The 15592-nt window shown below is 42.4% G+C and overlaps 2 protein-coding genes across 2 annotated transcripts; both read left to right on the top strand.

The window, feature by feature from the left end:
- The first annotated feature begins 4840 nt into the window (after nt 1-4840).
- LOC121162103 (putative vomeronasal receptor-like protein 4) lies at nt 4841-5785 on the top strand. The gene has a single exon (XM_040988934.1). The coding sequence runs from the start codon at nt 4880-4882 to the stop codon at nt 5783-5785; it is 906 nt and encodes a 301-aa protein (XP_040844868.1). The 5' UTR covers nt 4841-4879.
- A 7742-nt stretch (nt 5786-13527) lies between these two features.
- Nucleotides 13528-14430, top strand: LOC121162101 (putative vomeronasal receptor-like protein 4). The gene has a single exon (XM_040988931.1). The coding sequence runs from the start codon at nt 13528-13530 to the stop codon at nt 14428-14430; it is 903 nt and encodes a 300-aa protein (XP_040844865.1).
- The last annotated feature ends 1162 nt before the right edge of the window (nt 14431-15592 follow it).

A 15592-nucleotide genomic window follows, 5' to 3' on the forward strand; every position in this document is an offset into this window, starting at 1 on the left:
AGTAAGGAGACCACTGAAGAAAACTTAAGATGAAAAAGAGAAGAAACATGCTTGAACTAATGGGAAGAGAAGTCATGAGGTATGAGTTCAAATAAACCGATTTTTGCTTTGAATGTCACCAGGTAACAAATTGATGGAAAAACCTCGAGAGAGAATGAGTTATGAAAATATTTCACCAACTGTGGCTTAGATATTAAGTTATCATTTCTGGCTGAGAAGGTGGTGAGATGAGACAATGTTCAGGGAGAGCATCAAAAGGACATTGGTTTTGTCTGAGTGGCTTCGAACAGACTTTGGAAATGGGATTTGGATCTACATGAATATAGAGGGAGTTACAGGAAGAAAATAGTATCATGTAGTAGAAGTAAGTGGGTCAGATATGTATCTATTTCTTTGAGACTGTGAGATGAGGGGATGACTTTGCATTACCTAGGGACCCAGGCAGAAGGCACATCGTAACTTGGCTTGCACTTCTATGTCAGTTGTAACTAGTTCAGCTCATGTGTTAAAAGGGAGAGAAGAAGAGGAGGAGGAGGAGGAAGAGAGAGAGAGAAAGGGAGAATGAGAGAGAGAGCGTTTCCTATTAGAGGTTGGTGGATATTTTCTTTGGACAACTCTGCATAGAAAGTTTCAGCCATGAAACACCTGCAGACCACACTCAGCACACTCCAGGATTGAGCAGAGGCCACTAAAGCACACGTAACAGGGAACTCACAGTGCTCACAGCATGGCAGAGATGACTGATAGTGTCAGGGAGGTGAAATGGCATGCAGGATTACAGGGCAGTGACTGACCATGTGTCAGGAAATATGTGAAGAGAGGCAGGATTGCCACATATCACCAACTTTTATAAAACATGCAGGCAAAATATAAAATGACAAAGATAATTGAGGGAAGTACAAGCTTAGTCATGTACCTTTATGAATCACAGTGTTCTTGTTATTCTCATTTTAGCAGATGAGATGGAAACCACACATGAAGCATGTAACCTTGCTCATTTGTCTTTTTCCAAAGTTTTTTTTTTTTTCCTACTCAGATGTATAAAAGTGCAGAATGAGATCAAGTATCCACATACAAAGAGCTATCTTCCTTTCTCTCATTGGACTTGGCGTCAGAGGGAATTATTTTCTGTTTCTGAAGCATAGCCACATTATTACCATGGGTCCCGAGGAAAAAACCACAGACATTAACATTATGGCATTTTGTGACAGTGTATTCTCAAGCATATTATCAGCGTTTCTTCTCAGTAACTTCCTACAAAATATTATTTGTAAAACTGTAATTTAACTGAGTAGGGTGGCTCAAAGTCTCTCCATCTGCACCACCTGCCTCTTAAGTGTAGTCAAGGCCATCACTATCAGTACCCAGGAACACCTTGTGGAGAAAGCTCAAACCACGCACTGTGTGGCAGGTTCTTTCCTACCTCCTCATCTTCTGTGTCTTTAGCTTTCTCATAAGCTCTAACTTTCTCCACTACATCACAGTAATCAACAGCATGAATAGGTCTAGTATTAGAATGTATATTGGGAATTGCTGCATGCTGCCAGTTCCACAAATGGTCAGATGGCTCTTCCTCTGCCTCATGGCTCTTTGGGATTTCACCTTTTAGAGTCTTGTGGCTGAAGCAGTGTGTACATGGCTCTTTATCTGTACAAACATCACAAATGTGTCCTCTACCTCCAGAGCTCCAGGTGTGCCAAATATCCCAGCCCAGAGATCAGAGCCACTCAGAGTACTCTCATTCTCATGACCTGTTTCCAGTTCTTATATTGGATATAATTAATTTTCTCCTTCTATTTTGGAGGAATTAACAAGTGATTTCACATCATTAAGTACTAAGTTGTTTCTGGAGCTAGGGTATGCTAGTTTCAGCCCCTTTGTCCTGATCAGCAGGTATTCTAACTTGGTCAACTATTGGTATACTTACTGAGAAATTGGAAAAGTACTTTCCATAGCAAATGCTCCAATTAAGGAACACATCACTTACGGATTTTTATATGCAGCACAATTTAAACATGTCACATATAAATAGTGTTCTTAAGATGCAAGCAAAAACAAAATCAGAACTGATTAGGGTTAACTCCTGGAGAGAAAATTCAGAAAATTGTGATGATTGGAAGCATGGGGGGAAGAAAGACAGGAACACCTTGGACTACTTGTGATCTGACTTGATATAATTCAATCATGGACTTTGTCACTATACCTCACCACAATATGGGCACAGCACAATATGGACACATTATAGAAAGTGGGGGTACCTGGCCAAGTACTTTTGCAGTTTTGTGATCTGCTTGGCATGTTCTTGTTTTTCACAATTAACTGTGTTGTTAGGCTGTCTAAATCTGTTCAGGGGCCCATTCTTAAGACACAGTTCTTGCAACAAATATTTTATTATTGCTCTTAGGATATTTTTCTTTGTGCTTGCAGAATGATGGATACTTACTCATCTTTTTTTGATAATGGAAGAAAAGGAGTGAATTACAAGCAGAAAGAAGAGCCAATTGTATGAGAAAAAAACAGACTTTGTCTTATTTTTCCCCAATGTTTGTCCCACTTTTAGTGTCAAAAGTGCTTAGCCACTCAAAAGAGGCCTGAGAGAGATGTGTTAGCCTCCCCCTCCTCTGACATTCTCACACAATGAAAGACAGGAATGCCACTGGACTGAACCACTGTGGGTGGGAGCTGAGTATCTCTGCAGGAAGGCCTGGGTGTCAGGGACCCTGCAAGCAAGCATGTCCAAAGAAGGAAGACTTGGAGGAAAGAGAAAAGAGGGCAGGCACTTCTCTACCTGTAGTTCTAGACTACAAGGCTTGGCTTCTTAGGCTCCTTTCTGTTTGAGAACATCCAGCAAAACAGCCTAACAAGTGTTCCATCTGATCAACGGCACTTTGCCTTTGATAACAGCTGCTGGTGAAGCTGCAGAGGATGTGCACATGTTGGGACAAATGTGACCTCAGCTCATCACAGTGGGCAACAATTCATAATAAAACAGAAATGTGTGTACATTTAGACTCAGAGATCTAATTTTGTCTAGCAAAGAATGCTGTGGCTACTTTCACATGAGATGTGATATACACCAAGGTACATTTCAGTGTCTATGCTTTCAATGACTGGAAGCAGTGCAAACATGCACCAGAAGGAGACTGGGCCCAGTGCATCCAGGTGTATCATGAAATGGGATGCTCTGTGGCTTTAAGGATTGTAGGAAGTTCTTCGTGTACCAATATGTAGCAAGCCCCACAGGCAAGAAGCATTTATGCATCAAGCCACAGAAACATTTATACATTCGCTGCTGTTTACACTGAGAAGGAAAAATATGACTTGCATATTTCTAAGAGACAATATGTATTTGTGGTAGTGCATGAGCCAAATTTGATTTTTAAAGTTTATCTATGAGTAATTATTTTTAATATTTTTATCTTATTTCTAATATTATTTACATAGTTGAAAGGTATGCCTGCCCATGTGGGCTTCCAATTATGGTGGAGAGGGTCAAGGTATGGAGCAAGGTATGTGGGACAAAGGTTTCCTTTTTTTTTCCTTCTGTGTCTACTGGATTGGAATAGGAGAGGGGCTGTTAATGGCTGCTAAACTACATCAGCACCAGTAGATGGGGTTGGTTATTTGATGGCACATTATAAATCCTACTGTTCATAGAAAGGCTCTGAGGGTGTTGCTTGAGTGGATTGGCTAGTTCTGAGACATTGTCTGCTATGTTGCTCCAAAGTTGAGAAAATCTTTCCAAGGTCTGTTGACTTAGTGTATCCACACACCCAGAGACTCATTGCAAAATTTGGCCAGGAGAGTGGTGCAACCTGTTGTGCTTTCTATCTTCTGACCAGGCAATTGATATCCTTTACTGGCCTAAATGAGTTGGTTCTCGTGTTCTTTGTTTGCACCTGGGCATGCTGTCCATTGCACAGAAATTAGCAACTGAGGATGCCCAATACTGACACATGACTGCAAATCAGACCACACCTCCTGTGATTTGCCCTGTGGCCAGGGTCTGAGTCTGGGAGTCTCATTGAGGAGTCCCCCAAGAAATGGCATGTGGGGAGATCTCTGGCTTGACACTTGTAAGCACCAGCCAGTGCAGTGTCAAGTTCAAGCCATCACCTGCACTAGCCAATGCATATACAAGTGGATGCAGATGCCTGATCAGTTCTGCACCAGCCCCATCTTTCATGTGAACTAATGGGTACTACAACCTAGCCCTGCCCAGCCTGCTACTTTTGCAGTCCTCACAAATGCCAGTGTATGCTTTGGCTCAGTTGGGGTCACCCCCAACTAGCTCCACAAAACCAACCCCAACCCTATTTTTTGTGTTTACTAGCCTATGTTGTGGCCAGGATCAGCCAGGCCACACCTCGATGCAGCCCACATGCCAGCCATAGGTGCTACAGCACTACCAGGGCTGGCCCAACCACAGTTCCGGTTCTCACACTCAGCTGTGGAAACAATATCCTGGCAGGGGAGTCCTTGATGTTTCCCTACCACGTTCAGTTAGAACTGATGAAGGGGGGTTATCACTTTAAGATTTCTGGGAAAAGTTCTTCAAGTAATTTTCCACCTAGGGAACACATAAAAGGCTCATGTAGAAAGGCAGGAACATGCACTAAGGCAGGTGTTGTGTTTCAATTGCAACTTTTACCACCCCTGTTTCAACAGAAGCAAGACAAAAAGAGGAGATCAAGTAGGAGATGAGAGAGCTTCTAAGCATGAACAGTGATGTATGAATGTGTACGTGCATATCAACATGTATGTGCATCACTACTGCTCTTTTGAATAAGCAGAGAAGATCCACACACCTGAAATTTGCCATGTTACCTTCTTTGTTTTCCTTAAAAGTTTTATCTAGTCCTGTTCCTGAAGTCAGAAGATGACTTGGAGTGACCTCACCCAGAGAATAATCATCCTTTCTCTCACTGGACCAGGAATGGTGGGAAACCTCCTCATAGTTGTGAGACATGCACACACTTTGGTCATGGGTTTAGTGAAAAAATCCATAGATCTTATCCTCATCCATTTGGCTTTTTCAAATATTATCGTCATCTGTACCACAGGAGTGAGAGACATAATCACAGTCATTTATATCAGTAACTTCCTACTAGGTGAGATTATTTGTAAAACTGTGTTTTACTTGAACAGGGTTGCTCGAAGTCTCTCCATCTGCACCACCTGCCTCCTCAGTGTAGTCCAGGCCATCACCATCAGTCCCAGGAACACCTTGTGGACAAAGATCAAACCACACACTGCATGGCAGGTTCTTCCCTACCTCCTCATCATCTGGGTCTTTAGCTTCCTCATAAGTTCTAACTTGCTCCACTATACCACAGCAGTCAACAGCATGAATAAATCTGCAGTTAGAAAACATGTTGAGTATTGTTACCTACTGCCAGCTCCACACATAATCAAATGGCTTGTCCTCTGCTTCATGGCTCTTCGAGACCTCACCTTTCAGAGTCTCATGGGATGGAGCAGTCTGTACATGGGTCTACATCTGTACAAACATCACAAACGTGTCCTCTACCTCCAGAGATCCAGGTGTGCTAAATATCCCAGCCCAGAGATCAGAGCCACTCAGAGTACTCTCATTCTCATGACCTGCTTCCTGTTCTTTTATTGGGCAGATTTTATTTTCTCCTTCTACATAGGGTTCACTCTGACACAGATTTTCACATTATCCAATGTCAAACTATTTCCAGAATTTGGTTTTGCCAGTCTCAGTCCCTGTGTCCTGATTGCCAGAGAATTCTACCTTGCTAAATGCTGGAGTGCTCACTGAGGGGTGCAGGATACAGCTTCACTACTACCTTTTCTAGTCACTTAAGATATATTTCTAGAAACTGACTGTCCTTGAATGCACGAAGTACTAATTCATTAAGGTCTATACAAATAGACATGGTTTCTAGAAGAAGCCTCGTAATAGGCAATCTAAGCTTATTCTGACGTTTTGGGAAGCTAGAAAGAGAGTCTTCTTTTGCCTTCAATGTGCCATTCCTAACACATGGTTTTATGTTCTGTTTACTTGGTTTTTGCTTGATTTCGTTCTTTCAAAAGCAGAATGACAGACAGGATAAGGTGAGTGCAATTGCTGTTTTCTGTACAAAAAAGTATGATTATCATAAATCAACAAAAATAAAAATATATCAGATAAGAATGCAATAAATATGAAAGTCAAAAAGTTCTGTTCATACCCAGTTTTTTTGCAAATGTCTTTAATCTGATTATTTCACAAGCAAAAAAAGGGTGTTTTTTTATTACTTCAAAACAGTTTAAAAATTAATCCTTTTAATCATTACATTTGCCTTGTACATTTGCCTCAATGTTGTGCAGACATGATCACTATCAATTCTAGTGTTTGTCTTTACTTCAAACGAAATCTTATATGTATAAGACAATAATTTACTGAAAGTCAGAGGTTTTGGAATTCAACAAAGACTTATAAGCAGATCAAGGCAAAGGGAGACCTGGAAGAGGCTCCTGGTTTTGGATTAGCTCAATTCTTGCCACTACGGCCGCTTGGGGAGTGAACCTCTGGAGAGAAAAATCATCATCTCTGTCTCTCCTCATTTATGTACATCTGCCTTTCAGATAAAAATAAATATATCTTAAATTAAAAAGGAAATAATAGGGAAATGATGATCTTAGCTGATGCCTGGATGCCAGCATCCCTTATATGCACCAATAAAAATCCTTGCTGCTCTGCTTCTGAACAGGTCCCTCCCATGGGTCAAAGAAAACAATAAAAATGGCTCAAATTCTTGTACTCCTGTCTCCTGTGAGAAAGATCCAGGTGGTATTTCTGGCTCCTGGATTTGTTGCAGCAGTTTAAAGAGTGAACCACCATGTGCAAGATGTTTCTCTCTGTACCACTTTGCTCCTCACATAAATAATAAAAATGACACAAAACTTTTAATAAGGGAAACTGATTGAAATTAAAAAAAATGATCTCCTTTGTAGTATATACTCTATTATTAAATGTTTATGTTCATCAAATCAGATGGAATAAACAAACCTGAGAAGTCCTGATGCTTAGCCTTGTTCTGTGTCTATTCTGAGAACTGCAGGGCCGATGCAGTTGGGACACAGCCACACACTGGTGTTTGGAGTGGCTCAAAACATACAGAGGGACTGTAAGAATTAGCCAATAATCTGTGAAGGAGCAATCCATCCATTCACAGCCCCAAGCAGTTGTGGATGGTCTGAGTGGTAAACGAGATCCTGACATTAAAGGCCACAGTGTTGGGCAGCTCAGAAGTGGCATCAGACCATTTCCTCTGGACCAGCCTCAGTTTACCTCTACTTACCAGGCTTAGTTGCCAGAAGTACAGCTGCTCCTGTGGTGGGAACGATGTCTACTGAAGTGAGGTCTCAGCTGTGTCCACCCAGTTCAGCACATTCCTTTGCAGCAGGGTTAGCCGTTGAGGAGGGAGGAAATGGGAGGGAATGAGAGCAGTGCTTACAACCTAGTCATCACTGTAGGACAACCTAGGGTGTTCCTGGCTGCTGCCTCCTCCATGTTGTCTTCTGCACAGATATATAGAGGTCATCTCTGAAAAAGCGTGGGGGCCCTGGGACCCATGTGAAATCCAATAAATGAGGCTACACCCTCACTCATTGAGGACTCAAGCAAAATAGCAGAATTTGAATGTTCAGTGCCAGTGGCATTATGAATCATGGTCAGTGAACTTTGGAAAGATAAATAAACAAGTAAGCACACTGAGAAGGGCAGACAACTAGAGATTTGAATCCTGGATTCTCTGCATGCTGCCAGTATATAGGTCAAGAAACAGCCTCACTGCTTGAGGTGCCCTAACTTCATTAACATGACTCCACAAGACAGCCACTGATTCTACACTCAGTGGCCATGTATATAAAAGTTGAGCACCTTTTAAGTGTTTACAAAGTATATTTTAAGGTACCTTTAACATAGCCTATTAGGAAAAGCTCCTGAGCTTTGGTTGTAGTGGGAAGGATGAGATCACAATCAAGTCCAAGGGGCCTGGACCCTCTGAGATCTGCTCATCATCATGCTACCTTCTGCTCATTAGTGCAGATTCAGTGTAATTAGGATCATGATGTTTCTGGACTTGACAATCAAGACCAGAGCAGGGAGAGGGCAGAGCAGGCCCCAGGGAACCACAGCATGTAGAAGGAGCCAAACTCATCACATTAACATGTTGACAGCAGTGACAGCATGTCCCTGAGTGCTGGGACTCAGGCAAGGATAAACTGACCTGGCTGTGTGTCTCTGCCACAGATCCTGCCACAGTCTTGCAGACTGCTCAGGTGAGTGAGACTGAGTATGTGTGTGTGCAGGGGTAGCTGCCTTGGCTTTGGAAGAGACGTTGTTCCAGACAGGTCTATTCAGGACCAGGTCGGGAGAGGGCAGCATCTCAGATTTTCCTGTCCTCTTGGAAGAGGAAGTTGAGAGCAGCCAGGGAGAGGGTGGCTATCACTTCCCAATGCATCCAGCAACAACTGCTTCTGTGGCCCTGGAGGGAGACTTTGTGAACTAGCGCCATTGATCACCACAGCCTAAGGCTTCTCCAATTCCCAGATGTGAGGGAAGCCGGGCGCATCAGGCAGCAGCAGGCTCTCAGCCTGTGTGGGGGTTCCCGCTCCCACACACTCCCGGCTTTTGTGCACTTTGCAGCTCAGGGACTTTTGTTGTGGTTTTATTTTTATTTTATTTGTCTTTTATTTTGCGTGTCCTAGTGGCCTTCTGTTGTTTCAGCATGGGATCCTTTTAACTTTATTTGGTATCCTAGGATTTTTGACATTCATTTTTTTTTTCTTTATCATTCCTTTAAACTACATACTGAAAACACAGTACAATTCTTAGATGTCATGAAATACAGACAAAAACACCTTGAACTCATGCCCTTGCTCCTCACTGCAGACTGATCCAGAACAAAACACTTCCCGATTTTAACAATGTTGGGTCTTACAGAGGCAATGTGCAGACAGACATTGGCGAGGCTAGGCGCTGATATTTAGAGTGGCTCATTGTAATCCTGTTTTCTAACACTCTGCACTGTTACACCATCCAGATGTTATTGCTGTGAGTTTCCAATTTTAAAGCATTTATGGACATTTTGATGAAGAAGATATTATAGAAGATGCAGCTTTGGCACATGTTTTGCTCATCTAAAGATGCAGGAGCAGAGCCCAAGGGGAGGAAGCACAGGGCCTCAGATGAAGGAACAGGCACCAGCCAGACCAATTCTGCAAAACCAGGCTCAGCCAAGGGTGCTGCACTGACATCACTGACATTAGTTACTTTCTCAGGAACCCAAGAGGACTGGGCTCTCAGCCTTACCAGGAGGAAAATCCTTGGAAACATTGCTGCATTTGAAATGACAAATTTTGTGCTTGTATTTATGAAGAAAAGCTTATTTGTATTGTCAAATATGTTTGCTTGATTTTTGACTGAAGCAGATGCTTGACTAATACCTTAAAAGCTGAATGGTCTAATGGCCATCAGACAGTTTAAACCAAGAGCCCTTCAGCTCAGAAGCACATGTTCTGCTGTTACAGACAGAGCCTGCGAGTTTAACCCAAGTGAGGCATGGGGCCTGGTTTCCTCCGCCCTTGCCTCCCTGCAGGTGGAAAGACAGGACGCTGTTAGGCACAGCTGACGCTGTGAGTTTCCAATAACAGGACGCTGTTAGGCATAGCTGAGTCTCTCAGGCAGTTTGCAAGGTCTTCTCTGATGTGCATGCTGGGTGCTTGCAGTTGCAGTTCCCTCCAGGCAGGCCTTCCCTCTCACTCAGCAAGATGACATTTTTTAAAAAGATTTATTATTTTTATTACAAAGTTAAATACACAGAGAGGAAGATCTTCATCCCAAGATTCACACCCCAAGTGAGTGCAATGGCTAGTGATGTGCAGATCCGAATCCAGAATCCAGGAACTTCCTGCAGGTCTCCCACACAGGTGCAGGGTCCCAAAGCATTGGGCCATCCTCAACTGCTTTCCCAGACCAAAAGCAGGGAGCTCAATGGGAAGTGGAGCTGCCAGGATTATAACCAGCACTCATATGGAATCCTGGCACGTTCCAGGTGTAGACCTTAGCAGCTAGGCCATGCTGCCGGGCCCAAGGCCACTTTTGAAGCCTGAACAGGATATAGGCATTGGGCCCTCACAAGGGATGCATTCAGCACAGTGGACCCCAAGGTCCCTGCTGCACTACAGTGTCACAGTGTGGACCCTTAGCATGGTGAGTGCATTTCCTTCTAGATACATCTGTTTCCTCTGGTGCAAATGGCCTGACAAGCGTATTGTGCAACATGGCTCTTGCATGCTTGCTGAGAGATCACTCCTACACTTGGAATTATGACAAGATATCCTCTTCACTCCTCCCTGTGACAAGATCAAAAAAAAAAAAAAAAACTTACCATAACTACTTCTACTCGTAAAAACCTATACACCAAAGTCCTTTGAACACTGAAAAGTTGAAATTAGATTGTAAGCTCATAGGATCCAAGAACCGTAAAACTGAGTCTGCTCAAAAGGAAATCAGAAAATTGGCACCTATCTTTGTGCCCGTATACTTTTTAATGATGAGATTTTGATTACATATTATATATTTTCCTGTCTTAAATGCCTTAAACTGGGAGAAAAGATCAAATGGTTTAACCAGGAACAATGTGATGTTTGGAAGTCTGGACATCATGTGGAATGACGAAATCTGGCTAATTAACATGCACATTACCTATGGTATTTCCTTCCGTTTTGAGATTCTGCTACATGAAGTAGTCACAAATCTCTGCAATACTTGACCACCAGTACAAAGAACCAGTAGACAGATAAAAGGATAAACCTAGTAGCTGCCAGTTGATGCAGCGATGAGGATGCTGCACTCCAACAGGCAGGAGGGAGTAGTTAAGAGTTGAGTTCCTGCCACAGACATGGAGAGATCCAGATTGGATATCTAGGTCACAGGCCACCCTGAGATGTTGCAGGCATTTGTAGAGTGCAGATGGGAAATCTCTCTCTCTCTGTCTCTCTCTATTTTTCTCTTCCTCTCTCTGCCCATAACAAAAACCAAAGATATATACATTCACAATTATATTCCACTGAAGTTAAAGGAAATATCCCCCAAATGATAACTTTTCATTTTATGATTTGTTTATTTTATTCAACAGCAGAGTCACAGAAACACATACATACAGAGAGAGAGAGAATCCCTTTTCTCTCCGAGTGGTAACCAGAGCCAGATCTGGGCTAAGCCAAAGCCAGTAGCTCCTGCAGGTCTTCCAATAAGTGCAGAAGTCCAAGTTCTTCCATCACCTCCTAACTTTGTCCCAGGCAATTGTAGTCAGATGAATAGGAAGTGGAGCATGTCAGACTCAAACTGGTGCCTATATGGTACATCACCATTCCTGACAGTGGCTTAACTTGCTATATCTTCAATTTTTTAAAGGAAAGATTGGGTTTAAACAGAGACAATGTCATAATCCGATGTTTGAAACAAAAACAGTGCATTTTAAAGCAATAAGCAATTCCCTGTGTTGAAGTACACATCCAAAAGAATCATTGCACATGTGTATGTCAGCTCTTTATCTTGAGCAGCAAGCTGAGAGAGTTAGGGATTTAAGAGATCCCAGCGCAGGAGCTGCCATCCACTAGTCATGGGTACCCAGTGGGGCAAAGTGACCCACTTCTGTTCTTTCCCCTGGTACTGCAGTTAGGCAACTCTAACCTTAAGCTTTCATTAATTTTTCCCTTTCCCTTTTAGAAACTCATGAAGCCTTTGCTTTTGCATGCACCAGCTGTTAGAGGTTTTGGAATTCAACAAACACTTATAAGCAGATCCATGTAAAGAGAGTAAAGTTTAGGATGCTGTGTATCTGTGGTTGTGCCAATGACTTCAGCTGGTGATGTGAAAGGCACCACCAAATTCCAGCCCATCTGTAGTAGGAAGAGACACTGGGGTTCCTAACAAATGTACCTTTAACTGTGATGGTCATGAGTTTTCTAGGACATGGAGTTCTTGGCTTCAGAGAGAAAGGGAGTCTCCTCAAATAGCTGCTTCCCTGATGGCCTTGGACTGCATCTCTGTCATTCACCTGTGCATGCACAGAGAGCAGCTCACACTCACTTGATTATCAGTTGATCAACTTACATCAAATATCATTTTTGCCATCACAGAAGCAGTTCACTTAGACCATAGATGTAAAATGAGACCTCTTAGAAGTTCAAGTGGTAGAAGAACAGTGAAAAAGATGCAGCAATGGCACAATCCAGTAGGCTCAGTGAGTTTCTTACGCAAGAGGAATAGAATGGCTAACTTGGTGACAGACAGGTGTTAGTTGTCAAAAAAGTCCGTGGCAACAGGTGAGAGAAGCTTGGTAAAAAATATGCCCATGCCCCATGATGAGGTGAATGCTTATATATAATTCATTGAAAGTATTCAGTGCCCTTTAGTAGTGCAAAGCACATTACATATGAAAGTAAGGAGACTGCAGATGACAATTTAAGATGAAAACAGTAGAAATGTGCTTGAACTAATGGGGAGATATAAGTTCAAATAAACTGATTTCTGTTTTGAATCTCACTATGGCAACAAATAGATGGAAAAACCTGGAGTGAGAATGAAAGTATTTCATCAATCATAGCATAGCATTAAGATAGCATTTCTGAGTGAGAAGGTGACAAGATGAGACAATGTTCAGAGAGAGCACCAACAGGCTATAGGTACTGTCTAGGTGGTCTTGAACAGATTCTGAATATGAGAATAGGATTGGCATGAATATAGAGGGTGTTACAGGCCAAGAACTGTATATACAGGTGGTTCTGACATGCAGTTCCAGCTTAGAAATGTATCCATTTCCTCCAGTAACCCAGATAGCAGGCAGAGGGCAACGTGGTTTTCAACGTCAGAAATAATTGACTCAGGATATCTGGCAAGGACGAAAGAGAGAGAGAGAGAGAGAGAGAGAGAGAGAGAGAGAGAGAGAGAGAGAGTTAGTTTTCCATTAGAGGGTAATGGGGTATTTTCTTTGGACAGCTCTGCAGAGAACGTGTGACCCATGAAGCACCTGCAGACTACACTCAGCACACTCTGGGAGCAAGCAGACATCACTAAACACTCCGAATAGAGGACTCACCATACTGAAAGCAGGGCAGAGCCGAATGGATATGACAGTGGAAGAGATGGCATGCAATTTACAGGGCATGGGATGACCATGCCTCCGGAAATGTGTGAAGAGAAGCAGGATTGGCACCTATGTGAATGTGCAGCTACACGGAAGGTGATGTTGGTGGAATCAAGAATGTCTAGGCATGTGGATTTCAGGGTAACCAACTTCTACAAATCAGGAGGGAAAAAGCAATAATGACACACAGAGCAGAGGTGATTAAGAGAAAGATAATAGTTCAACCATGTGCACATGGCAACTGCAGTGTTCTTGCTGTTCTTCTCTTTTTTCCTATTTTATGAAACCTGAGAAGCATGTGACCTTTGCTCATTTGTCTTTCCCCAAAGGCTTTTCCTGCTCTGGTCCACGAAGGTGCAAGATGATCCGCAGCAGCTTCATCCAGAGAGTGATCTTCCTTTTTGTTACTGGACCTGGCCTTGGAGGGAATTTCTTTCTGCTCGTGAAACATGTGCACAAGATTGTCATAGCTCCTGGGAAAAAGCCTACAGATGCTATTCTCATCCACCTGGCTTTAAGTAACATTATGACACTTTGTGCCAGAGTAATCTCAGTTATATTATCAGCTTTTCTCCTCAGTAACTCCCTAGGCAATATTATATGTAAAACTGTGATTTACCTCAATAGGGTGGCTCGAAGTCTCTCCATTTGCACCATATGCCTCCTCAGTGTGGTCCAGGCCATCACCATCAGTCCCAGGAACACCTTGTGGAGAAACCTCAAACCACACACTGCATGGCAGGTTCTTCCCCAACTCCTTCTCTTCTGGGTCTTTAGCTTCCTCATAAGTTCTAACTTGCTGCACTACATCTCAGCAATCAACAGCATGAATGAATCTCATGTTAGAACATACAGTGGGTATTGCAACATGCTGCCAGCTCCACAAATGGTCAGATGGCTCTTCCTCTGCCTCATGGCTCTCCGGGACTTCACCTTTCAGAGTCTCATGGGCTGCAGCAGTGTGTACATGGCTCTCTATTTGTACAAACATCACAAGCGTGTCCTCTATCTCCAGAGCTCCAGGTTTGCCAAATATCCCAGCCCAGAGATCAGAGCTACTCAGAGTACTCTCATTCTCATGACCTGTTTCCTTTTGTCTTATTGGACAGATTTCATTTTGTCCTTCTACACAGGAATCACATTGTCACAAAAATCAACAACATTAAATAGTGAAATACTTGTTGAAGTTGGTTATGCCAGCCTCAGCCCCTTTATTCTGATCATCAGGGATGTGAAACTGCTGAAATGCTGGTTTATTCACTGAGAATTCAGGAAACTACTTTCCATATTAAGTTCTACAGTAACAAAAGGCATCACTTCATGATTTTTTTAAATACATGAAAACCTCTGTGCTACACAAATTAAACATTTTGTAAAATTACTGTCCTTGCATGCAAGCAGAAGACAAAATCAGATCTGATCAGGGAAATCATGGAGAGAAAACCTCAGACATCCATGAAAGTGTGACTGCAGGAAGGATGTGACATTCAGTTAATCATTATAGTCAATAAGTGAGCAGTAAAATTAGGAATATATGTATATTTTGACTCAGAAATCTTGTTTTGTTTAGAAAAAATGTACTGTGGCTACTGTCGCATGAGAAGAGATGCATGCCTTCAGGGTCAGTGTATTTGTTAACAATAACTAGAAGCAGCACACACACCCATGAGAATGAGACAGGGTCCAGTGCATCCGGCTGCATCATAGAGTGGAGTGCTCTGTGGCTTTGGGGGAATGAAACGTTTCCATGTACCAACATGCACAAGCTCCCCTGGGAGGAAACCTTTACAGATCAAATCACAAAATCATTTATAAATGTGCTGCTGTGTATACAGAAAAGCAGAAAAGATGATTTGCATATTTCTTAGAGACACCATATGTGTGGCCATGCGTGAGCTCAAGGGTGAATGAAACTTTATTTTATGTGTACAAAATTTTCCATGAGTCATTCCTTTTTATTTTTTAATCTTGTTTTTAGAAGTATTTACATGTTTGAAAGGGATGCATGTCCATGTGGATCTCAAATTAGGGTAGGGAACGTCAAGGTATAAAGGATGGAAGATGGAACAACTCTTTCAATTCTTTTGTTTTTTTACTTCTGTGTCTGCTGGAGAGGAGGAAAAGAGAGGAAGCCTCTTTTGGCTGTGAAATTGCATCAGTACCTGAGAATATGGAATGATCTTTTATGACAGTTCAGAAACTCCGATGTGTAGAGAATGCTTTGAGGGTGTTACCTGAGTGTATTGATACTTCTGAGATATTGTCAGAATCATTGCTCTAGAGTTGATAAAATCTTTCCAAGATCTATTGGCTTAGTGCATTTACAGACCAAGACATTTGCTGCAAATCTTGGCCAGGAGAATGGTCTACATCTTCTGAACAGGCAGTTAGTGTGTCCTGCTGGCTTAGAAAAACTGCCTGTCATG

Source organism: Ochotona curzoniae, unplaced genomic scaffold (assembly GCF_017591425.1).
Source record: "Ochotona curzoniae isolate NIBS_2020 unplaced genomic scaffold, NIBS_Ocur_1.0 contig_514, whole genome shotgun sequence".
Lineage (NCBI taxonomy): Eukaryota > Metazoa > Chordata > Mammalia > Lagomorpha > Ochotonidae > Ochotona > Ochotona curzoniae.